The following is a 25,114-nucleotide window of genomic DNA, read 5'->3' on the forward strand; positions in this document are numbered from 1 at the left end:
CTGAGATACTTCGCAGTAGAGATTTTCAATCTGAAGTCCATGACCTCTTTTAGTTAAGTGTAAATTTTGATAATTGAATTTCAATATAATTTGTTTCCTTTGTAATATTTTATTTAAGAAAGGGGTTCATTGACTTAATCAGAATTATCAAAAGAGTCTATGACTTATAGAAATGCTTTAGAAATAGGAAATTAGACATTTAAATTTGGGAAGACATTTAAGCCACAAGTCTAAATGAGTGGTGGAAACTAGGATATTTTATCTTTTTAACATCCCTTTGTGCTAATTTCTCAATAAACACAGAATATATTTAGAATTCTGTTCTTTTCCAAGCTAATCTGTCAATCTGTAGCAGGGTCAGTTCTTAGGTGGCAATATTTAACATGAATCTGGGCAAGAAAATAAAAATTGATTATTATAGATGACTAAGTTTTGAATCTTAAATTTGTCTGGTTTTTTCCCCTATTTTTAGCCGAGCCACCAAGGATCCTCACTGATGCCGATTTGCACTATCAGGTCATTACAGATAGGCCTGCTATGTTAGATTGTGCTTTCTTTGGTTCTCCCATTCCTACCATCAAATGGTAAGGAAAATTACCTATTTTTAAAAAGTTAAGAGATATTATCCTTCATTTTTCTTTTTCCTCTCTTTTCATTAGTTTTTTTAAATGAAAAAACAATGTTTCATTAACCTACAAATCAATCTTTAACATAAAATAAAAATAATATAATATATAGACAATAGCTTGCAAAAATAAACATATTAATGATATTAATGTGGTATATTTTGAGTGCAAAACTCAAAATGAGGTGTTCTTAATCTTTCAAAAATTTTTATAGATTGTAGAGATGTTCACTTATAAGAAAAGTTGTCCTGTTATTCAAAAGATAAAAGGGATAATCTAATGCTGAATGTTATCTCAAAACTGTGCAAAAGATAAGAAAAGCTTAAGGATAAGCTTTATGGTCAAAACAAAAGATAAGCAAATGGAGAGTACTCATATCCCATTGATTTCTTCCCAGTGACAAGAAAATGAGAAGAAAGCCCACATTATACTGAGGAGATATCCTGTGGTAAACTTAGAATATCTAAATTAAATCACATAAAATAGGTATATAAATCTGAATGTGTTGTGACAATTCTCCTGGAAAGAATACCCCTATCAGTGAGCTTTCACATTCATTGGAGTGCTCTCTGTGGACAACCCCTGAACAAAGATCTGTCCATTTAAAAATATTAGTGTTATCTTCATAAGTGTCTTATTCTATTGCCTAATTATGTCATGGAAATAATCTTGGGCTCCCAAAAACTAAACCAATAGAATGAAACTTCTAAGAAAAAGTTATAAAGGCTTCAGATAAATTCTTGGACATACACTGCACCTGCTATCTGAGCACCTACCCAGCTAGATCCAAACAAGTCTCATTATCACTGGGGATGACATTGTAGTGCAATGGAAGGAACACCAGCTCTGTAGTCAGAGAACCTGAGTTCCTCTCTTATCTCTTAATATTTATTTTCTGTGGGATCTTGGACACGTGAATTAACCTCCATTGGCTCCTGTTTCCTCATCTTTAAAATGAAAGTGTTGGATTAAATGGCCTCCTAGCTTCCAGCTCCAGATTTATGATTATTTAACCAAAAAGTTGGTCACTAAGGACAAATTCTCAGACCATGATGGCTTATGAAAAAAAAAAAAAAGAAGAAGCAATTTGAAGAGTTGGAAAGAAGGTACTCCCTGGAGGTGAGGTGATAAAGTCTAGAAAGTCAGAATAACAATTGGGAGAGAAATGATGTATGCCTGGGACAGAATGAACTAATTAGAGAAGGTAATCTGCTGATTCTAGTTCCATTGCTTTTCCTACTGGAAAATACTATACCATACTACCCACAGCTGTCCAACAGTGGAACAAGCTGCCCTATGAGAAAGTAAGCCCCTATAAGTGATGCTATAGGAGTAATGAAGTACCACTGAATGGGAAGTTGGACTAGAATAAACTCTAAAATTCTTTTCATCTCTAAGATTCTGTGGCAGTAATCTTTTACTCTTTTACATGCTTTCTATTCTTTCCCTTAGCTATTTACATTTATACCCTCATATATTCCTAATCAAGACTGTTATCATTATTTTTTCCTGAATATTTTGGCCTAAATAAATGCAGATAAGAAAGTGAGAGCTCCAGAAAGAGCACCCAAGAAAGGAAAGGAATAACTAGATTCTGGAATACAAAAGTCTGCCACATAATAGAAATTGGGAATAGGGGTCTCCCCAGCAAATATGATTATGACACTACTGCCACATATATGGCCCACCTTTCCAGTTCTCCTTTTCATTTATCCATATTATCTTTCCAGGTTCAGAAAGAATGCAATGTACTACTTACTTTCATTGATATTGCCTCACATAAGTCCCTACCCACATCCTTCCAAGCATCCTTTCTATATTATCACCGAAATCTCTTAGTTACCTTGTTGCTAGCAGAAGAAGTTGTATATTAAAATAGAATTAACATTTTCTTTTTGGAACTCCTGGGGAATAACTTCACAGAGAACAGTTTTCATTTTGCCAAACTTATAACCATTTAAAAATTATTTTTTTACTTACATGCCAGTGACTAATTTTTTTTAAAATGTATCTAAATATGTATAAAATCTAGCTATCTAATATACTCAATTTTTTCCAGGCCTTATTTAATTTTACCTATAGTACATATAGACTTCCTTGCTTATTAAAGAAGCAAGAATGCTCATAGGCACCATAATTGTGCCCAATTGCACTTGGAATTTAACATATTTACTTTGATCTTTAAAAAAATAACTTTATGTGTCTGAGTTTAAATGAATGTTGAAAATTGTTTCTTCATATTCATTTTGATATATAGGTTTAAGGGAACAAAAGGAAGTGTTCTTCAAGAGGACACATACATATTTCATGACAATGGAACTTTGGAAATTCCTGTGGCCCAGAAGGATAGTGCAGGCACATATACATGTGTAGTAAGAAACAAATTAGGAATGGCAAAAAATGATGTTCATCTAGAAATCAAAGGTAAGTAAAATGTACTCGATTTTTAAATGGTATGTGTTATCAAGCAAGTTTTCTACTTTAACAAATGGTTAAAAATAACTTTATAAATTTCAGATCCAACCAGAATCATTAAACATCCTGAATATAAAGTTGTACAGAGAGGTGGCAAAGTTTCCTTTGAATGCAAAGTGAAACATGATCCAACTTTAATAGCTACTCTCACATGGCTGAAGGATAATGGTGAGCTGCCAAATGATGGAAGGTATTTGCAAAATATTTTTTTCTCACAAATTTCCTATTAAATTTTCTGTTCTCTTTTGTCCCATGAACTCAAAATTACCTACTGACTCTTGACTTTTATACAGTTTTTACACAATGATTTTATTTTTTTTTGTTCTAAAGACTGAAATTCCAAGAATATATAAATAATTATTTTATTATATATTATCATATCCTATTTATTCCATTTGTCTTCTGAAATATGTTAAGTCTTGGAAGAGACTGACAAAAGATGCTCAGTTTGTCTATATCTTTATATCTGTGGGTCTCTTTTGAAGTTTAAGTTGGGGCAGGGGTAGAACCTTTAAGTTCTGGATATTAATCTACTTTGTATCTCATCAAGAGCATAGAAATTTACATAAATGTTTTATGATAATTATAATCAGGGAATGTAATTCTTATAATTATTAAAGATTTTTTTTATTTGAAGCAGGAGTGACCACCTGGATAGAATGCTACACCTGAATTCAAGAAGACAAGTTCAAATCCATGCTTAGATACTTTTTAGCTACATGACTCTAAGCAAGTAGCTCTGTATGCCTCAGTTTGTCCTTCTGCAAAATGGGGTTCATAAGAGCTTCTACTTCCCAGAGTTGTTGTGTGGATAAAAAGTCTAAATATTTGTAAAGCACTTTGGAAATCTTAAAGAATTATATAAATGCTATTATCATTATCATTAATAGCATAGAATGAAAAATAATAAGCCAGGATCTGATGTCTCATGTTATACTATATGTGTGTGTGTGTGTGTGTGTGTGTGTGTGTGTGTGTGTGTGTGAGATAAGAATTATTATTATTTGTTGAGTATTTTGGTTTTGTTTTAATTAAAATCAGTGGAACAACAACCAGGAATTTTTTAGATCTTAACATTTAAAAAGGCATGGTGGCAGCTTTGGTATCCATGACAAGTTATGGGTAGAGTGTAAAGCTCCCCTTTGCGGCAGTTATCCAAATAGTAAGTTTGTTTAAAAACCATTTTTCATTTTGTGTGAATACCATTGCCCTCTTCTGGACAGAATGTCACCTCCTTTTTAGACGATGGCAGAAAATATTTACATCTGTTCCTTGAATGCTACCTAGTGATACCTACATTTGTTCTTAGTGAAAAGGCAGAGAAGTTTGCTAATAAGCTTCCAATATAATTCTGTAATACTTTTGAGCCTGAGTGTCCTCCTTCTCTTTTCTCTCTCTCTCTCTCTCTCTCTCTCTCTCTCTCTCTCTCTCTCTCTCTCTCTCTCTCTGTCTCTCTCTCTCTCTCTGTCTCTCTCTCTCTCTCTCTCTCTCTCTCTCTCTCTCTATCTGTCTCTCTGTCTCTCTGTCTCTCTGTCTCTCTTTCTCCTCTCTTCTCCATCCCTCTCTCTCAGATTTTCATATTAGGAACATAGTGATGAAAGAAAGAAATTATGTAAATGTATCAAAAAAAAAAAAACAATCCTAGGTAGGTCTGATAAAACCTTCAATTCAATTTAAGTACAAATATATAGATATCTTTGTTTTCAAACCAAACAGAAATTCTAAGAAAATATTTAGTATTCTTGGATCAAATTCTTGGGAAAACTAGTTGTTGCCAGTGATATAAACTTCTATTTCTACCCCTCTTGTTGATAAGCCAAGTTTTCTTTTCTATTCTCACTTTTTTTTTTCTCTAGGGGAGCAAACACATCTTAACTATCACTCTAGTGATAGACACAGTAAATAACAAATTCCTAATCAATACATTATTTAATAAGCACCCACAATATGCAAGGCACTGTATTGGGCCCTAGGTATAAACTTAAAAAGGTGAATTTTGTGTAACTGTTTTATACGTTTTGACTTTGGGTGTTAGGGTTTCTTAAATTGATCCATATTCTGCTGCCTAATCAAGATGATGGGTCTAGATAATGTAAAAAAATGCAAAAATGATTGCCATAAAAATGACAGTATTACAATAAAATAAAAACTTTTTTTTCTGAATTGATAATAGCAAGGTATTTCTGCAGATAGAAGACGATACCATAAATGATATTGAACTATGTATGGTGGGGGGCAGCTAGGTGGTGTAGTGGATAAGAGCACCAGTCCTGAAGTCAGAAGGACCTGAGTTCAAATCTCATCTCAGACTTTTAACATATCCTAGCTATGTGACCCTGGGCAAATCACTTAACCCCAATTGCCTCAGCAAAAAAAAAAAAAAAAAAAAAGAAAGAAAGAAAGAAAGAAAGAAAGAAAGAAAGAAAGAAAGAAAGAAAGAAAGAAAGAAAGAAAGAAAGAAAGAAAGAAAGAAAAATGGAAAAATATGTGTGGTGAATGAGTTTTGGGATTACTCTGAATCTGTTCCATTTGTAGGTTCACTATCGATAATGATCATCTGGTTATAATGAACATAAGTGATGAAGATGATGCAACCTATACTTGTGTAGCAAATACATCTTTGGACATTGTTTCTGCAAGTGCTGTGCTTAGAGTTGTTGGTAAGAATATAAGACATAAGGTTTCTGAGCAAAGAATGAAAAAACTTAATCTTTACCTCAGTTTTATGTTAGGAATAATATACTAATTCAACTAAGAACTAATTGTGTTATTTTGTTGTTGTTGTTGATACTATATCTAGAATATAAATTAAATGCCTAGTAAACAATGACTAAGTACTTTAGTAACAGTTTAGTGAGCAGATAAGGAGATGATGGAGGGATTTTTAGACAAAATCAATATTTTTTTCCTAAATTTCTGCTGTGATTATTAATATCATGTTTCCATAGATAAACTTCATTTTATAATTTCTATAGTATGCAGTTTCTGCTTGTAAAATCTTATATCTTTCTATTACTAATTTTTCAAAAAAAATTCTTTTATATTAATGTCCTTCTGGCTCCTTCTCCAACTCCAGCTCCTGTTTACGGTAAACTAATTGAAATCTTCTTTTTCTGTCTTCTCTTCAACATAATTCACATCTCCAAATAAATGTTTTTTCCCCATTACATCATGTTTATTGATTGTTTATCCTTAAGGAGAAACATGTCAAATTTTTATTTTGTTGGTCATTTACTAACATAAATAGTTTCTTCATTTTAACATTGGAGTTTCTTTTACTCAGCATGCCACTATTCATTTCTAAAACTTTTACAGATGATCATACAATCAATTCAATTGATAAAATTTATGTAATGTGACAAGAACATTTTAAAATGATACATTATTTTAAAAGGTTATCATTTATATTTGCAGAATGAAAAAACTATTTAAAATATGTAACACCACAAATTATTTTTTCATTTCAGTTCTTTGAAGGTTATGTCTGGTTTCTGTTTCTGGAAAAGTACCTTCTCCCCCCCCCCCAAAAAAAAAAAAGCATAAAAGAGATTCATTGCCATCATTTTTGCATTTCTGATACAGGGTTAACTTGATTTACATTTATGTGATATAAATCACTAAAGAATGACAAATAATAATGCATTTATGACATGATTTTTCTGACACCTGGAAATGAAATTAGACATTACTTTCTAGATTATTTTCCATGTATCAAAACTGCTTTTCCATTCAGCACTTAAATAGCAAATCTAATTTTGTATATAATTATTTCTTGGATTTTAATTTCAGTCATTTGTTAAGGTAGTGGGGCTTTAATTTGTTAGCATCTTTTATTTCTGCTTCTGCATGAATAAACAAAAATAAATAGATATCTTTGAGGCTTTTTTAACCGCAAGGTCAAAGTCATTCCCTTAAGTAGTTATTCAGGATGGCACACTAATTCTATGGAACACTAAAGGACCATTTGGCATATTATTGCCTGGGAATTGAGGGATTCAAGTAGTAGGGATATTTTGTAATATAATGATTATAATAAAGTGTATTTTGATGTCATACAAGGGTAAATGTACCTCCCCAAGTCCCTAACATACTGCTGTTACTAGGCAATGACTATAAGCATCTGGTTTAAATATGCATGCTGAGATTGGTAAATTCCTTTGTGCTTATTAGACTTCATTTCTAGAAATTGCTCTTCTCCATTTTTCCTATGATAGAAATGCAATTTTGATTTCTTATATAAACATCCATTCTTGTTTATGAGAAGACTCATAAATGAAAAATATTGGTGATCCATGAATTTCAATTTCCATTTTAAAAATTATAAATAATTTATCTTCACTTGAGAAACAAATAAGTGGAACTCAGCAATATTATTCAATGAAAGTTTTTCATCTGTGCCTTGAATCCCAAAAACCCTCAGATATTTCCATTTCATTTCAACAGCATGCCATGTTAAGACTGAATTGTGTTGTGTCTGTAAGATTTCCTTCCATCCTATTCCTCTCTGAATACTAGAGAGGATAATTGGTGGGTCCCCTGTACTAAGATGATTGATCATAATGGATGTGTTTCACTTGTAGATCGTCCAAATCCACCCTTTGATTTGGAATTGACAAGTCTTCTCGAAAGAAGTGTTCAGCTGTCATGGATACCAGGAGATGAAAACAATAGCCCTATTACAGGTATGTTCAGCCATTTATTATATAGCCATTATTCTAAAATTGAATTTTACATACACACACACACACACACAAAAGAAAATTTCTGAAGCATTTTGGATTTGTGCAACTTAATTTCCCATCAAAAGTGTCTGCTGTCTTTCATTTGACTGAACCACTAAAGAGACCTAGTAAACTTTTTTTGTTAACAGAGGAATGTTTTCAGTTAGAGTATTTTCAAAGCATAGTTATATCTCTAATCTCATTGGAACCTCCTGACAACTCTCTAAAGTCAGTAAAACAGAATTTTTAGGATAAGGAAATGCCCTCCAGAGCAAGGACCACTTTTTTTTTTTAATCCCCAGAAATTCTTCAAACATAATAGAAACTTAATAAAGGTTCATTTAAACTTAAACCAGGTAGATAAAGTGATGCATCTTGGCCCGTTAGTTAAGCACCTATGTTAAGTGCTAGAATTACAAAAACACATGGAAAGGCCCTGCCCTAGCTGTTCACAGTCTGTCCAGGACAATATATACATATATTTATTGTTTTGTTGAGTCACTTAAGTCATATCTGGCTCTTTGTGACCCCACTTGGAATTTTCTTGGTAAAAACATGGAGCAATTTGCCATTGCCTTCTTTAGCTCATTTTATAGATGAGACAAACAGGATTAGGTGGCTTAGCCAAGGTCATGCAGCTAATAAGTATCTGAGGCTAGTTTTGAAGTCACAAAGATGATTCTATCCACTGTGTCACTTAGCTGCTCTATGTACCTTTGTAGTAGATATATTCAAAATAGATAAATGTTCATGGGATAAAAAGGCAGGGAAGGAAGATATTAATAGTAAGCAGAGACTCAGGACAGGCCATTTGTAGCAAGTGTCAAGAAACTAAAAATTCTGAGAGATACCATTATGGAGGAAGTATATTTTAGGCATGAAAGATAGTCATTGCAAAAGCAGGAAATGAAATGGCTTTTATGAAGAATATCTAGAAGGTCTATTTTAGCGAGGGGATACAGTTAGTGGAAGATCTAGGAATATAACCCTGATTTCTAAACTCCCAGCCCAGGGCTCTTTCTAATAGACCATACCACAGTGGAATATAATTAATTTACCTTTATGAATTAATGAGTCCAGAGAATTAATTTAATTAGGGTAAAGCCTTAAAGAAATTTTATTATTGCCAAACGAAGACATGTAAAGAAAATTTGAAGGTATTCCCTAGAGTACAAATATTATGTGCTTTTATGTTATCACTATTAAGAACAGTACTCTTGATATTTGTCTGTCTCCTGTAAGAATGGATTCTTTCAGTCATCCTCTCCTTCACTCTAATGTCAACCTCTCTTTATCCAGTGACTTATTAATATCTTCCTTCAAGTGTGCCCAGAATTCCCCAATCCTTTAAAAAGAACAATTCTACCTTTGATTCTACCAAACTTTTAAACTATGATCCTATAACTCTCCCTTTCACAGCCAAATCCTAGAAAAAGCTATCTATATCTGCACTCTGAAATCCCAAGCAATTACATTATTACTTGGTAGTTTTCTTTTTCTTCTTTCAATATTCTTCATTAACTAATGATGTTATATATTACTGCTAATTAAATAAGTCAGATTGAATAATTTCTTTAGAATAATTTGGCAGTTTCTCACATTGAAAAGTTATCATTGGATGATAATGCTCTATTTGCCTTACAGTTTTGTAAATGTCATTATACTTTACTATCCTGAAATAGCTTTATATTGACACATATGATATCTTTGAAAAGAAATTTTTTATCAACATAATTGATGTTTTCTGATTAACCATTGCCAAGTGGAAACCAACTGTTAAAGTGTCTTATTTCAAATGAGATTTTTAGAATGCAAATTGTTGCATTTTATTGAAATATGTGGATGCTAAAGAGAAATGTATTCATTTATAAAGTATATGCCAAAATGCAGTAATGCTTTTTTCCTACATGCTGTTTTACCCCAACCCATTGTCATTTGAACTATCTCAATGCTTTTTAGTAGAATGCAATTGAGTTTCCAATTATATAGCATAAAGATAGCAATGGAAATATTAAAGCATAATTGTTGATGGCTTTTAAATATTAGTGAAACATCAATTAATTAGTCAAATATTTACATATGCTCTAACACTTCAACATTTAAAGGATCTAACCTTCAACACCTTAACTATTTAATCTGCATAAGTTATCCTGGTCAAAACATTTTGTTATTTGGTTGCCAAACTTATGGTGATGAGCTTCTCTGGACTTGAGCTAATCTTCAAATGCCTAGCATTAAGTCTGGTGCTTTGTCCATAAAGTGAAGACTATTCGAAGTCATATTATCTAAAATAGAATAATTGATTGCAGTCCATTGGAAGTATGTAATGCAAATTCCAATAACATGGCCATTTTGTGGGAGTCCTTAATTATGCTAAAAAGAACCTGACCCTATTTGAAAGTTTTCCAGCATGGTGACCACAACTGGCATTCTGCTGGCAAAGCCTTTAAGAACCCAACTCTCCACATTGCAAAAAGCCATTGGATAGGGACTTCAATGGAGGGACATAACGTGTGTCCAGAAAACAAACATGTAGACTATGGGAGTATCGTTTGTCTTCCCAGTAGTTGTTGAATTCTCTCCAGGTGTGAGATAGATTTTTTTTTTGCTATATGTACAACAAAAGGAAGTATGTCCAAGTTGAAAAAGATGAACCTTTGAAGCAAGAGGAACCTGGCTTCAAGTCTTCTCTCTCATACTGTCTGAATGATCCTGAAGCAAGTGACTTAAATTCTTGATATTCTAGACAACTCTTTAAGTCTTTAAATTACAGGCAAGTTGCCAGTCTTTGTTGCTAGAGGAATTTTGCATATTAGGAGTTCTCCATATTGATGAAATCACAGATTCAGCCCCCTCCCCTAATAAAAAGAACCAAAAAATTACACAAATTTTAATTCTTATGACTTATTCATTCTTGTCTTTATGTCACGGAAACAATAAAAAAAAAAAAGATGCCTTTAACATATGGCAGATAGAGAATGAGGAGAATTGAAGAGATGGAGAGATCACTGTACTAGGATCTGGAAGGGCTAGCTTCTGGTATCAAGCCCTGCTATTAGTTGACTGTGTGACCCAGTGAAAATCAAGTCATTTCACATCTCTGTCATTTCACACTTTCATTTCTTCATGAATAAAATGATGAAGGTTATTCCAGCTCTGAAGTCAGTCATTCTATAATCTTATAGATTCAATATGCCTTAATTAAATTCATAATGTGTGCAGACAACTGTACTAGGTACTGAAGGAGATGCATCATTTAAATAAGACCTTGTCCTCATAAAATTTATAGTCTAATAAATTGTCTGAGGAGTCTTTCAGATATGAAATTTTTTAATTCTATGATTAAGATTTAAAAAGTAAAATAGGGGAGTATAATGGAATTTTTTAGCTTTGGCTTAATTTTTATAGTCAATTTATCAAATGATTCTGGGAAAAGAGGGAGAAAACTAACCAGGAGACGAAAATAATGACTAGAGAGAGAAAGATAAGTAGCCAAGAGCAGGGGGGCTACTGAATGTTTCTTTATTTCCTTTTCTCTTTCTTTATCCTTTCTGTCTCTCCCTTCTCCCTCCCTTTTCCTCTTCCTCTCTCTTCTTCTTCTCTTCCCCCCTCCTCATTCAAAGCTATCTAGACTTGTCCTGCATGCCCTTCCCGATGATAACTCTTATCTAGGAGAACAAGTCAAAACTATAATCTCAAAATATTAAACTATTATTCAGTCTTTAGCAATGACTGTAGAGGGTGGAGCAGGACAGCATTAAGGCAGAATATTATTACCTAATAATATTCCAGTAGTGGACAAATACTTATAAACCAAAGCAAAACACACACACCCCTACCATCCCCACACACACATACATTTTTCCTAGAGATTTTCTGAGCAACTCCACACCTTTTTTAATTTGCTAAATCTCATATATCAGAAAAACTGGAACCATTAAATATTGATAATAATGGTTGCAGTATGAAGTACTAGCTATTTAAATGAGATTTTTCTTCAAAGTTAGGTAATACACAATGCCAGACAGATCAAATTATAAAATTTATGTAAAGCACTTTATAAGTCATAAAGCCTTATTAAAACACCACCTATCATTAACCTTATTAAAATAGCCCATTTATTTCTTCATCAAAAGCCATCCATGGCAACCAGGTCTCTCCTGTGAGTGAAATTCACTGGGGATTTTTTGGTCTGTTTTTTGTTTTTGCTAGATTTCATCATTGAATATGAAGATTCCTTGCATGAGCCAGGCATATGGCATCACCACAGTGACGTTCCTGGAACACAAACAACAGCAGAGTTGAAACTTTCTCCTTACGTAAAATATTCTTTCCGTGTAATTGCTGTCAACAGTATTGGTAGAAGTCTTCCTAGTGAAGTATCAGAATATTATATGACTAAAGCAGCAGGTAAATGAAGCATTCTGTTTTTTACGGGAGTTTACTTGTTCAAAATTGAAAAGTCCAGAATGAGGACTTCTTCACATGTTACTATTTAACTTCCAGAACCAGAAGAGAATCCTACTGCAGTTGAAGGAATAGGATCAGAGCCTGATAATCTGGTGATTACATGGCAGGTGAGCTGATTAACCTAACAACTTTATTTTTAAAAATAAAATTTATTGACATATTTTGTTTTTACATCATCTAAATCTCCTAATTTCTCTTTCCTTTCCCCTCCCAGAGAACTATCTTTTATAACAAAGAATTATTTAAAAGAAAAAAAAGTGAAAGGGAGAAAAGTCAACAAAACCAAATAGTACATTGAAAATATCTGACAATTGGTGGACCCTACCATCACTGTACAAGAGCAGTGTCTTCATCTGTGTCTTCTTTAGCATCTTCATTTTTAACATGTAGTAAGAGTCATTTGCTAGATGTTCATGGGAAAATTGCATTATTTCTGTGGATTTCAGTTTCCTCCTCCTTAATATTTCAACTACATATCTCATGCTACTGGTGTCAGCAAAGTATCTTGTAAACTTTACTACTATAAAAATTTAATCCTTAATGATTGTATTTATCAAATGACAGATCAAACCATCAAAAAAGAATCTTGACTTATCAAAATATATAACAATTCAATTTTCTCCTTCAAATATGAGGGTTACATTAAGTCTCCATAGTCCTTTGCAATTATAAATTCTGTAGTCCCAAATCCACCTTAACCAAAACTGTTCTATAATGAAATACAGATGACACAGGTCACTATTTGAATGAGTAACATATTTAAATAGTGTGGCATGTGCTGATTTAGTTAGGACTCTGTGTATATCTTATATTAGTAATTTGTAGGAACCAGAACCTTTAGTGGATAGATAGAAAGCTAACATCCATGGGGGAATTAGTAAATTAGAATATTCCATTCTCTGCCCCACTTTTGAGAAGAAAGGATAAAAAACAACAGCCCACTACCAATTAATTGTATAACTATTTAAAACATTTAACCTCCCTGTGTTCAGTTTTCTTGTCTGTTAAATTGAGGGGATTGCACTAGATCAGCAGTTATTAACTTAGTCTGATAAAACTTGTGAACTCTTTCTCATAGTAATGTTTATAAATGAATAAAATAAAATACATAGGATTACAAAGGAAACCAATTACAGTGAAATACACTTTAAAATAGATGTATTTTAAGTCCCAGACTAAGAACCCCTGGATTACATTATCGTTTAAGCTCTCTTGCAGCTGTAACATTCTGCAACCCCACAAGTAAATGGAGGGCTGTGTGTGTGTATGTGTGTGTGTGTGTGTGTGTGTGTGTGTGTGTGTGTGTGTATGTATGTATGTGCTGGAGCAAGGAATATTAATGAATGGAGTAATTAGATCAGGATGCAGAGCTAATTCTTCTTTTTCTATTACTCCTCTTTTATGCCATTCTGCAGTCTTTTGCTTATACTCATGTAGCTTACTTGTTCTCTTCTCATTGAGATTAGATCTCTGGTGATCTAAGCTCTATTCATCTCTCTGTTCATTTATCTCCATTCCTTCCCAGATGTTTTTTCCCTATATTTATTGTTTTGTGACAAAGTCTAACCTTTTTGAAATTCAGATCTCCAATAAACTTTGTTTTCCATCATAGCTAGAAAAAAAAGACAATTCCCCAAGAAAAAACATCTTCTACTGTTGGTTTCAGCATTTCCTATATTTATTGATTTTATTTACACTTAGGAATTGAGTTTCTTGTAAGAGTAAAGTGTTAATGTAATTAATACAGTATGACTTTTTAAGAGGTTTCTGAAAATTAATACCATTTTATTTTGGGTTATTTCTTGTGGTTTGATTTTTACATTATTAGTTTGTTGTTGTCATTTTTTCTATAGCCCTTAAAAGGTTTTGATTCTAATGGACCTGGTCTTCAGTATAAAGTCAGCTGGCGTCAGAAAGATGGTGATGATGAGTGGACATCTGTTGTAGTTGCAAATGTATCCAAGTACATTGTATCAGGCACACCAACCTTTGTTCCATATTTGGTGAAAGTACAGGCACTAAATGATGTGGGATTTGCTCCAGAGCCTGTGATAATCATTGGGCATTCTGGAGAGGACTGTGAGTGTCTTTTTCTTTTTTATTTATGCTCTTTTTTTGGAGATTGGATCCTTGGAAGTGAAGGGGTCACCCACAGGCATTCTCAATGTTGGCCAATAATGAAGCTTCAGCTTATTTTTCCATCTCAGGCCAGTCCTTAAAACCTGGGGTTTCTCTGTGAGGATTTCCATTTCAGTGCTGGTCTTGGTACAGACATCTATTCAGTACCTGAGTTCTGCATCTCATAAATCCCAGACTCAAGTGATCCTCCTGCCTCAACTTCCCCTGATAGAAGAGATTGCAGGTGTGCCTCATCACACCTGGCACTTTTCTTCTGAAAAAAAATAAATATGGCACCATTCAAAGTCTCTCCATTTTTTGAGCACCAGTAGAGGGGAGAGAGGAGGCAGCTTTTTATGGCAATATTATTTCTATGGGCAATGGTTGGGGATAATTACATGGGGAGCCAGAATTTTAAAATTTCATTGCTCAATAAAAGTGTCCAGAATGCTGAATACAATATAATTTAAAAAACAAATGTTTTACTTTTGTATATCCATATATTATCTTTCAGTCCCTGACAGCCTTTTAAATTGGACTACTAAAATATTTCTAAACCAAATTTTTGTGAATAAAAACCCAGAATAAACAGTGTGATAACCTGCTTCTAAGTCCTACTCTTTTCATTTTTTCCAGTACCAATGGTGGCTCCCAGCAATGTGCATGTGAATGTGGTGAATAGCACCTTGGCTGAAGTACACTGGGAGCCTGTACCCCCAAAAAGTATTCGAGGACACTTGAAAGGCTATCGGGCAAGTAAAGGGGAGCACTTCCCCATTGTTTTCACTGATATTGATTTCTCTTTAGCTTTTAATCAAAGACTTGCTATATTGACCTAGGTCCACTTCCAGGGTCAGTTGTAAAATCAAAACTTTGAAGAAGCTCAGAATTACTGAAACATGGAATCAAGAAGACCAATATTCCAATCCAGTTTAAGACATTTATAAGGTTAAGTCACAACATTTCTCAGCTTTTGTCTCCTTGTTTATAAAATGGGGAAAATAATACTACCCAATTCACAGTGTGTTGTTATAAGGATCAAATGAGATAATATATCCAAAGTGCGTTGCAGGGTTGAAAGTACTATATAGATGTTAGTCATCAAGTATTAGAACTTTGAAAAACAGATTTGATGAAATCAATATAGAATATGTTAATATACTCATCTAGAATATATAATCAAATCAATCTAGAAAATCTATATTCAGATATAGAAATATATTTGAGAATTTATCTGAACCATCTTAGATGCTTTCACTTATGACCTATACCTAAACAATCTCAAGTAACGATCTAAGATTAGAATTTCTCAATGCCATACAATAAAAGGCCAAAAAAATAATCAAATATTCTGGAAATTAATGTAATTATGCATGGATTACCAGCTTTCAAAGAATGTTAATATGATAAAATGTGCTTAATACTAAAACTAGAGAATCAAAGGAATAATAGAGTGCCATTCTTGGAGAGAGGAAGATATGAATTCATGTCCCCAGTTATGATACAGAATTAGGAAACCTGTGGACAGGCTGTATGACCATCTTTTAACCTCTCTATGATCTAGGCAACTCTCTAGAACGGTAAGTTACAGAAAAATTGCCAATATGCATTAGTAGAAATGCTCCATACTTGATGAAAATACAAGTTAGGGTGAATGCTGTAACACAATTTTGCCTTTCTTTGATAATTCAAATGGCACTTCAAGACCTTAGAGTGCCTCAGAGTCTTATGAACAGTGATCATTGTTGCCCTTAGGAATTAGGAATGCTGATTAATGGAGTTTTAAGACATTTAAAAATGTCTAGTGACTGTTTTAAATACACTAAATTTCCTGACTTGTTATTCTGACTCCAGAAAGTTAATTTTTTAACTGTTATCGTGCTCATTTTATTAAAAATTAAACCTGACAAAAACAATATACACATAGGCAATGACTGATTCTTGGCACAGCCTAACTATGCCTTAGGACTGCTGAAGAAAACAATAAATAACAGTATGATATGTTGGCCAACATCCAAAGCCAAGCAAAATTTTTCTCACCTCCATCATTTGCTATAATGCATTTTTTACATTGTATCTGAGAATTAAATATAACTTATACTCAATAAATAATTGTTCATGAACTGATTTAATGCTGACTGATATTTCTGGAATAATTACAAAAAGTCCCTCTCTTCTATTTTGCTATTATGTTAAAAAAATTAAAGCAAGCATAAAATTACTAAAACTGCCTGTAATCATTGTTTGATTCTCCCAAACATAAAATTACTGGGAGTTAATATTTACTTTATCTTTATGTTACCTTTTCTACAATCACTATATCTTTTACCAATGAATTTTAGCTTAATCATTATCATCTATTTCCTGGATTAAAGCTAACTATTGCTTTATGTCTGCCTAATAAAATACTCTTGCTCTTTTTTTCCCACTTGTGTCAGACTCTTCATGAGTTGGGATTTTTCTTGACATTTCCTGGAATAGTTTGCCATTTTCTTCTTCACCTCATTTTACAGGTGAGGAAACTGAGGCAAACAGAGTTAAGTGACTTGTCTAGAGTCACACAGCTAGTTAAGTGTTTGAGGCTGGATTTGAATTTTGGAAGATGAATCTTCTTTAATCCAGGCACAGTGCTCTCTCCACTTATTTATTTGCCTTTTGATTGAATCAAAAAGACCATTCTTTACCTTATTTCCTTCTTACCTAGCCTTAATCACTGAATGGGCAAGTGCCTTCATCAAACTAAGACCTGTTAAAGATCTTAGCTTAAAAAGGATAAGGTCTCCCACTGCATCCAAGGCCATCTCCAGTTGTCCTGATCTATATATTTGCCACCAAACCCAGGTGGCTCTGCAGGAGAAAGTGAGGCAAGTGGCCTTGCCCAGCCCTCTCTCACTTAAATCCAGTTCACTTGCATGTAAGGGCACCATCTCCTGGATGTCATGGCCCTTTTTGAGAATGAGGAACAAATGAAAACAATAAAATAGGTTTGCCATTATATTATCCATACCTAATTTAGTTTTCCAATGGTCTGTGGAGTTCAGATTCTTTTTCTCAGGGAACCAAAAAGATATGAGTTCAAAACCTGTCTCAGGCAATTATTAACAAAATGACCCGAGTAAGAAACTTAATCTCAGCCTCAGTTTCCACATCTGTAAAATAAGGTTAGACTAGATGGCCTTTAAAATTCCCTCTATGTGTAAATCTAGGAAATAGGAATTTTCCTAAAAGAAGATAAACTTACTATTTTTGTTTAATCCCAAATCCTTTCAGTGTTCTCCCCTTCATATGTTATTAACTTTCTTTTTATCAATTTAGATTTACTACTGGAAAGTGAAAAATTCATCTAAGAGGAACAAGCGTCATGTTGAAAAAAAAATCCTCACCTTCAATGGCAACAAGACACATGGCATGTTGCCTGGCTTGGAGCCATTTAGCCATTACATGCTGAATGTTCGAGTTGTCAATGGGAAAGGAGAGGGGCCTGCCAGTGTTGACCAAGTATTCAATACTCCAGAAGGAGGTATGAGATTAACATGTTAGAAAGAATGAGAATTTTGCTGTAATCAAAATGGACATTGAAGCACCTTGGAGATCTTTATATGGCAGAGTAGTCTCACACCAAAACCCAAAACATATATACAAACAGAGATAGTAAAGTGCATGTGGGCAGAGCTGGCAGTCACTTACCTGATGTGTTTTTAGGGGAACCAACAAATCTATTTTTCTATTCACTCTTCTCTGTAACTAGGAATTGTGCATTAGACCACAGTAAGTAACCTGTGTCATCTAGTGTTGTTAGCTCTGACCATTAAGAGAGAATAATCTATTAATGCTTAAGACCCAGACCCAATTTTCTGGAAGTAAGGGGTTCCCTAATATATAGTCTATTCCTATTTATTTTTCTCTAGCTTTTCTTAGGTTTGGAAGAAACATCTTTTTCCCCCATTGACTCACAACTGGAGATATTACAAGGTCAAATTAACTTCTTACAGGTCAAAGATAAGGCACACCTCAACAAAGAAATTCAAATGAAACAAATACAACCAAGTAAGACATTCAGAGTTTCCATGCAAAGTTGACATACTTCAGTTTCTTTCGGATACTAAGCCATCCATTCCTTTCCTATCTAGTCCTTTCTTAGCGCTCCCCTTTTCTCCTTCTTTTGATCATAGTAACTAACTACTTTAGGGGCAATCCATTTTATATTTAAAAGCAAAAAGCAGTTTCCAATTAATGTTTTAAAGTATTTCACTACAGAGATTTTTTTTTGTTACTATTGTTCATATATCACTGTCAAATTGTTGTAGAGAGTGATAGTTGAACAACAGAAAAACACTGATAATTTTTGGGGGCCCATGTATAGGTATGGCCCTTATGACATTAAAGAAATGTAAAAAAAAAAAATTGCACAAAAATATCTGATAAAATCTTCCTAAATTTATTGCCAATAACATAAATATAAATATAGCAAACATATATCAAACACCTTCTATGTGTAGAGTACCTTGCTAAGCTATAGAGTGGTATAAAGTTTAGATAAGACATATTCCCTGACCTCCAGGATCTTACATTCTAAGAGCAAGTGAGATACCAACATAGACAGCTATAATCAGAACTAAACTGATAAAGGTTTAACAATTGGCTCTTTAGGGGGAAAAGGTATGTTTGATAAACTTTTTAAGCTTAATTTGTATTATTAAGATTTTAAGTGCTTTTTTTAGGGATCAGTCATCAAAAAAAAATCAAATCCTGACTTTTGCTTCCTTTGTTGATTTCTGAGGTTCAATTCATCTAAAACAGAGTACGTGGAAGGACTAAAAGGATTAGGGTAGAAGAGCAGATAATACCAATGCCAGACAAAATTTAAACATTTTTAGTTGGGCCAGACAAATTGATATGATCACTTAGAATCTTATGATTAAGTTTTTTAGGCTCTTAGGAAGATTAGGCCTTAAGAAAATTATTCAGGTAGCTGCATAAAGAAAGGATGGAATAGCAGAGAACAGGTTAGATGTAAAAGACAACTACAAGAGTCTCAGGTAGTGGTTCTCAAAGTATGGTACATGGACCACTTAAGGCCCCTGAGCTTTCAAAGGGTCCCCAAGTTTAAAACTATTTTCATAATATTACCTAAATGTAATTTGCCTGTTCAAACACTGATATGGATCAATGATAATCCCTCGCAATAATTATATCAAGCAAAACAACTAACTAGAGGCTTTAATATTTGGAGTATCATGTGCTTTTGTGTAATGTGCTATTTTTCAGGATAATGTACAATATTTAAGGAAATTATTTATACTACTTTATTTTCTCATTACAAGTCCCCAGTGCTCCTCTTTTTCTGAAGATCGTTAATCCCACCCTTGATTCACTCACTCTGGAATGGGATCCACCAAGTCATCCAAATGGTATTTTGATAGCATATATCCTGAAGTTTCAGCCAAGTAAGTTACTGGGGGAATGGAGAGATGAAGAAAAGGGGGAAGAAAATCCTGTCTTTTCACATCTTAGCTGATTGATTCTTTGAATATAGCATTTGTTTTAATTTTTAATAATGTTTTAATTTTTAAAAGATGTATGATTTAATTGTCAGAATACACATTCAATATTTTCATTTGAAGAGAAAGATTATGTACATTATAAAACAACAGGTGTAGACCATGTAATTTTCCATCAGTGGTCAAAACTTAGTAAAAATGGGCATGCTATCATTAGTAAGTCAAATGAAGTCTCTAACCATGATATCAATAAGACTAATAACTTTGTGTTGAATTGATATGCTGCCTCTAAGCTGACATTTATGGATTAATTACATACAACTGTAATTTGAAGACTTTCAAGAAATCATATTGTGATCTCAATTGTATATTATTTCAGAATTTTTCATATTGGTTTTCTAAGCCATCACCCCACTTCCACTTTTTTTTTCTATTTGTCACATAGCTTATTGTAAAAGTTCTAAAAATGTAGTATAATGCTCCATGAAGTAAAGAGTGAACTGGATATAGAAAGAACAGAATAGAAATAATGTGGATTTGAGCTTTTCGTTAGCTTTTTGTAGAAATGTTGATTGTGTTTCTATTATGAAATGACATTGCTAATTGTTAATATGTTTGTTTTCCCATGACAGTTAACAGCACACATGAATTGGGTCCTTTGGTAGATATAAAAATTCCAGCCAACATGACAAGCCTAATTTTAAGAAATTTAAGTTATAGCACACGCTACAAGTTTTATTTTTATGCACAAACCTCAGCAGGATCTGGAAGTCAAATAACTGAAGAAGCTGTGACAACTGTGGATGAAGGTAAGATGGGTATGTATAAAGTCTTCCTATCTGTTCCAATAAGTCAATGTGCTGGCCTTTTAATGATTCTACACTTTGACTCTCTTTTTAAGGAATATCTTTGTACATGTCATTAAAGATTTTTGGTGACTCTTCATTATTTTATATATTTTAAAACCAAACTAGTGCAATCTTTTTAAGTTTAGCATGAAAATTTGAAAACTTACACTTAGTATTAAGGGGGAAAGTAAAAATTTTGCCAGGTGGTTGAATTTTATTTCTATTTTTTCCTTCCTTTCTCCCTCTCTCCCTCCTTTTCTTTGTTCTTTCCCTCACTTCTTCTTCCATTCCTCCCTTTCTCTTTCCCTCCTCTCTCTCAGTCTCTTCTGCCTTTTTTTTTTCTGTCTTCTCTCTCTATTTCTCTCTTTCTTTCTCTCTCTGTCTCTCCCATAACAAGATGGTATAGTGGAAGAGGTCATGATTTGTGAACTTCACTATATACATGAATAAGTCACAATCTCTCTGACTTTGTTTCCTCATCTGTAAAATTAAGGAACTGGGCCAGATGATTTCTAAAGTTTCCTTTCTCTCTAGAAACAATCATTCTAAAGGCTAATTAATTTTCTTTGAGATGGACAAAGGCCTTAAATTCACTACTGTGACTAGAATGAAGAAGTAAAACATCTTCCAAAAGCAAAAAAAATAATAATAATAATAATAGTTTAATGGAGCCAGAAGTATCTGTTATACTTATTTTAGATTTTATAATCCTTTGGAATTTTTCTATTTGAATGACTAATATTTGGGTGGATTGGGGGGAGATGATGATGATACCAAGTACATTTTATTTTTTGTTGTTTTTCCAGCTTTTTAGTTTAGTTTAGTTTTAAAGCTTTTTAGACGTTACTAATTTAATTTTGAGAACTTTTCTTAAATCTTATAATTGGTTAGCATCTTTTCTAAAAGTTGTTTGAAACATCTGAAGCCTGTATTGGTCTTCATCTTTAGAACAAAGCACAAAAAATATAGCTTAAATGATGTGTGGATTAGTAACTTTGTTTTTACTTCTTGATGCATTGCAACAGAATATCTTGTAGTACCTTTCATTATGCTTATATGCACTGGCATCTTAATAAATATTTTATTTTCTAATTTCTCTGCATTCACTTCCATCTTCCAACTAACCCTATAGTATTCTATTTTTGTTTTCTTTCATTAAAGCTGGTGTTCACCCACCTGCTGTGGGTGCAGACAAAGGTAAATTAAATCACCTGCATGACTTTGTAAATGTGTAAAACTTGCAATATAATGCATGGATAAATTCATCATGGTTATCATAGGGCATTCCATACTACATAATAGAGGAAAATGAAATATAAAATAAATCAAGAAAACGCTTAAGAAAGGAGGAATTCAATACAATATATCCTTTGACTTAAGTTCTATTTGGGTATAAAAATCCATGAATTCACCAAGAAAATTTCCTTTTTAAAGAAAGGTTAGTTAGGGAACTCATCTCAGTCTACTCTGATATGATTATGATCAAATTGGACAGTCCCAATATTTATGGCTAATCCTTTCCCTCCTGTCTTCCCTGAATAGGAGATTCCTATCATGTTCTAATTTAAAAACCCTTAAAGAATCCTGATGTTAGGGCATTTTTGGGGGGTACAGAATGTCAATGAAGAGTGATTTCATTATAATAATCCTAAATAATGAGAATGATAAATCATTAGAGAACCAGTGGTATGTCTATATGGAATTCTTATACTTATTACTCAGATAGTATCTGTCCATGAGGGGTTACTGTTATTAGAGCTCCTTTGCATTGTAAAACATGGGACAGATTTGGTTTTGAGGAATGAATGAGATTACAAGTTCTAATTTTAAAAATAACTTTGATAATGTATTATATTTATGTTTTTTCATTCTGGTTGAAAATTTAAATATATGTGGCATTTTAAATTAAATTAAAATTGTTAAACTAACCTATAGTTTTTATCAGTGCAAACAGATTTTAATTAAATTCTTTGAGCATATTAATGTTAACTTACTACCATGCTCAATCAGCAAATAAATGGACTAATAAGAATATTATCTTGGCCCCTTCCTGTTCTGTTACTTTTCTGTAGAATGTTACATGAGTATCTTTGACCTACTACAACTGATACATTATAGCAACATTTGTTGTAAAATGCATTTTTTAAGTTAATGCTATTTTAGTAATGATTCTTCATCATGGGATTGGATATATGTTCTAGTGGAGAAACATGTTAGACCTTAATTCCATTTAATGCTTCCAAACTTTAAAAATAATATTTAAATAAGAAAAAACTTCTCTCACTAAATAGCATTATATTTTTTTAAAAGTTCTGTACTTTAAAAAACACAAAGTAAAAATCCTTAAATTAAGAATATTATATTTATATGTAATTATTTCCCTGGCAGGCTTGAATACATTTTTATGCTTTGCCCATCATTTGACCTTATTGATTTTACAGGCATTATCAAAGGAAAACATCTTGTGTAACAGTTGGTGGAAGCAAATTAAGCTAAGGACTGAAATAATCAAATGTTGTTTGTAGGAACTGAAGACTAATATCTACAACTATGCAACAAATAAGTAGATTTCATTCCTTTTCTTAAATGTAGCTTATTTAACTTATAACTGGTGCTTAATATACCAGTATATTTTAAAGCTTGACAAAGTGCTGTTCCTTCTCAAATATAAGCCAATTGTCAACATGCCTTATACATGACAACTAATGATAATGGCATGCTAATATGGCACACACAAGTTCCTTGCATGGGCTTTGGAGAATGGTGCTCCTTAAAATGAATATATAACCCAATTCATTGTAATTTTTTTTCAGTTTGAGATTCTATTAGATGAATTTCTAATTATAAAAAAATCAGCCTACTTTCAATGCACAAATGCTTACTATTTTCAAAGTTTTACTTCTTTACTGATATTCCTAAAATTATTTTCCCTCTTAAATCATACCAATAGTTTACTTTTTAAAAAAAGTCTTCCCATTTCCTTTTACTAGTATTTTACTACATGATATGTTGAGTAGCTATAAAGGAAAATAAGCAGAAACTATAAATACTAGATAGATAGATATGAAATGATGTTATTGAAAGTATATTTATAATGTATTTTCACTAATTGCCCAGGGCAGATATCTAGGTATTAGATAATTCAGCATTCTTCATCCATTTATAGTATAAATGAAGGAAATTATTTACTTTTATAAAGAAATTGTCTAAAATATTTTATTATGTACTTTTTAACAAGGCATGAAGTGAAAAAGTCAATTAAAAGATGTATCCCTATGTATCTTAAAGAAATGAGTATGTTTGACATAAATATTCTTACTTTAAAAAGTATTATGGATTGATTGTCTCTGATTTTATCTGTATATTATTAGCTGAGTCACAGATTATGGGAAATGGATTTGGTCATCAAAAAGACCCTTTCCATATCTCCTAAATCTAGTAACTATAACTAATAAGGGGGATTCCTAAAAAAAGCAACTGTTTCATGCAGGCTGTTGAGTTTGATTTCAAATAGGGACTTCACTATATATATATATGAATTACTTTTTCTATGACTTCATTACCTCTGTATAAAGTATGTCTTCAGATTGTCATTTCCCTTTTTTGAAAGTTTTATTTTGAAAATTACTCTTCATACTGATGTCTTGGCTCCAGTATAGATTCATAACTAAGTCTTGCCAAAATGTGATCATTCTGCATAAGTAAAAATGCCTTAAAGAGGCTTATTTACAGAGAACAACAATAGATCAGTGGCACAGGCTGGATATTGTGGCTACAAGTATGTAGGTCTGTCCTAAATCAGGCATTACCCAGAATAGTCAGTTGGGTAATTTTTTTTAAAAGTTCCCAATTGAGTTTTGCTCACAGTTGTTTATCCTTTAATAGAAGTTAAAATCTATACTTTTCTAAATAAAAGGACTTTTCCCAAATATGATATAATTTGAGAAATAAAAGTAATAAATGATATTTTAATAACTGAAATATTTTACTCTGATTAATCATATCCATATATTAGTAAGATGTATACATAGTAAATTAACACTACATAGTTTGTATGTCACAACTTCTGACCTTAATAAACATAGTAGGGTTATATTTCAGTGAAAATGACTTTTTTAATCTTGATGAAACATTCCATTAACTTCAGAGAAATAGCTACAATTAAAAATATAAAGCAGAGGTTACATTTTTTGGTAAAAATAATATTTCATCATAGCATTTATATTTAGTCATGGACAGTAACAGACAGACCCCTTTGGTAACTTGATAAATTCTTTGTATCCCTTCTCTGAATAGTGCATAAATATATAAATAAAAATACATAGGATTACAAAGCAAACAAATTATCTGAAATA

General features: G+C 32.6%; 1 protein-coding gene across 10 annotated transcripts in view; it reads left to right on the plus strand.

Moving 5' to 3' along the window:
- Positions 1–25,114, plus strand: part of NRCAM (neuronal cell adhesion molecule) — a 323,133-nt gene that overhangs the window by 270,446 nt on the left and 27,573 nt on the right. For 4 of the 10 annotated variants that reach the window (XM_051963163.1, XM_051963166.1, XM_051963167.1 and 1 more), the window contains 13 exons: positions 473–584; positions 2,884–3,050; positions 3,144–3,291; positions 5,637–5,761; positions 7,682–7,783; positions 12,035–12,232; positions 12,329–12,399; positions 14,146–14,371; positions 15,047–15,162; positions 17,726–17,930; positions 19,735–19,857; positions 20,544–20,729; positions 21,921–21,956. In XM_051963163.1, coding sequence (XP_051819123.1) covers positions 473–584; positions 2,884–3,050; positions 3,144–3,291; positions 5,637–5,761; positions 7,682–7,783; positions 12,035–12,232; positions 12,329–12,399; positions 14,146–14,371; positions 15,047–15,162; positions 17,726–17,930; positions 19,735–19,857; positions 20,544–20,729; positions 21,921–21,956 — 1,815 coding nt within the window. Of the gene's footprint in view, positions 1–472; positions 585–2,883; positions 3,051–3,143; positions 3,292–5,636; positions 5,762–6,156; positions 6,190–7,681; positions 7,784–12,034; positions 12,233–12,328; positions 12,400–14,145; positions 14,372–15,046; positions 15,163–17,725; positions 17,931–19,734; positions 19,858–20,543; positions 20,730–21,920; positions 21,957–25,114 lie in introns of all 10 variants that reach the window. The other 6 variants (XM_051963165.1, XM_051963168.1, XM_051963169.1 and 3 more) reach the window with 4 other exon arrangements.

This window comes from Antechinus flavipes, chromosome 5, assembly GCF_016432865.1.
Source record: "Antechinus flavipes isolate AdamAnt ecotype Samford, QLD, Australia chromosome 5, AdamAnt_v2, whole genome shotgun sequence".
In the NCBI taxonomy this organism is placed as follows: Eukaryota; Metazoa; Chordata; class Mammalia; order Dasyuromorphia; family Dasyuridae; genus Antechinus; species Antechinus flavipes.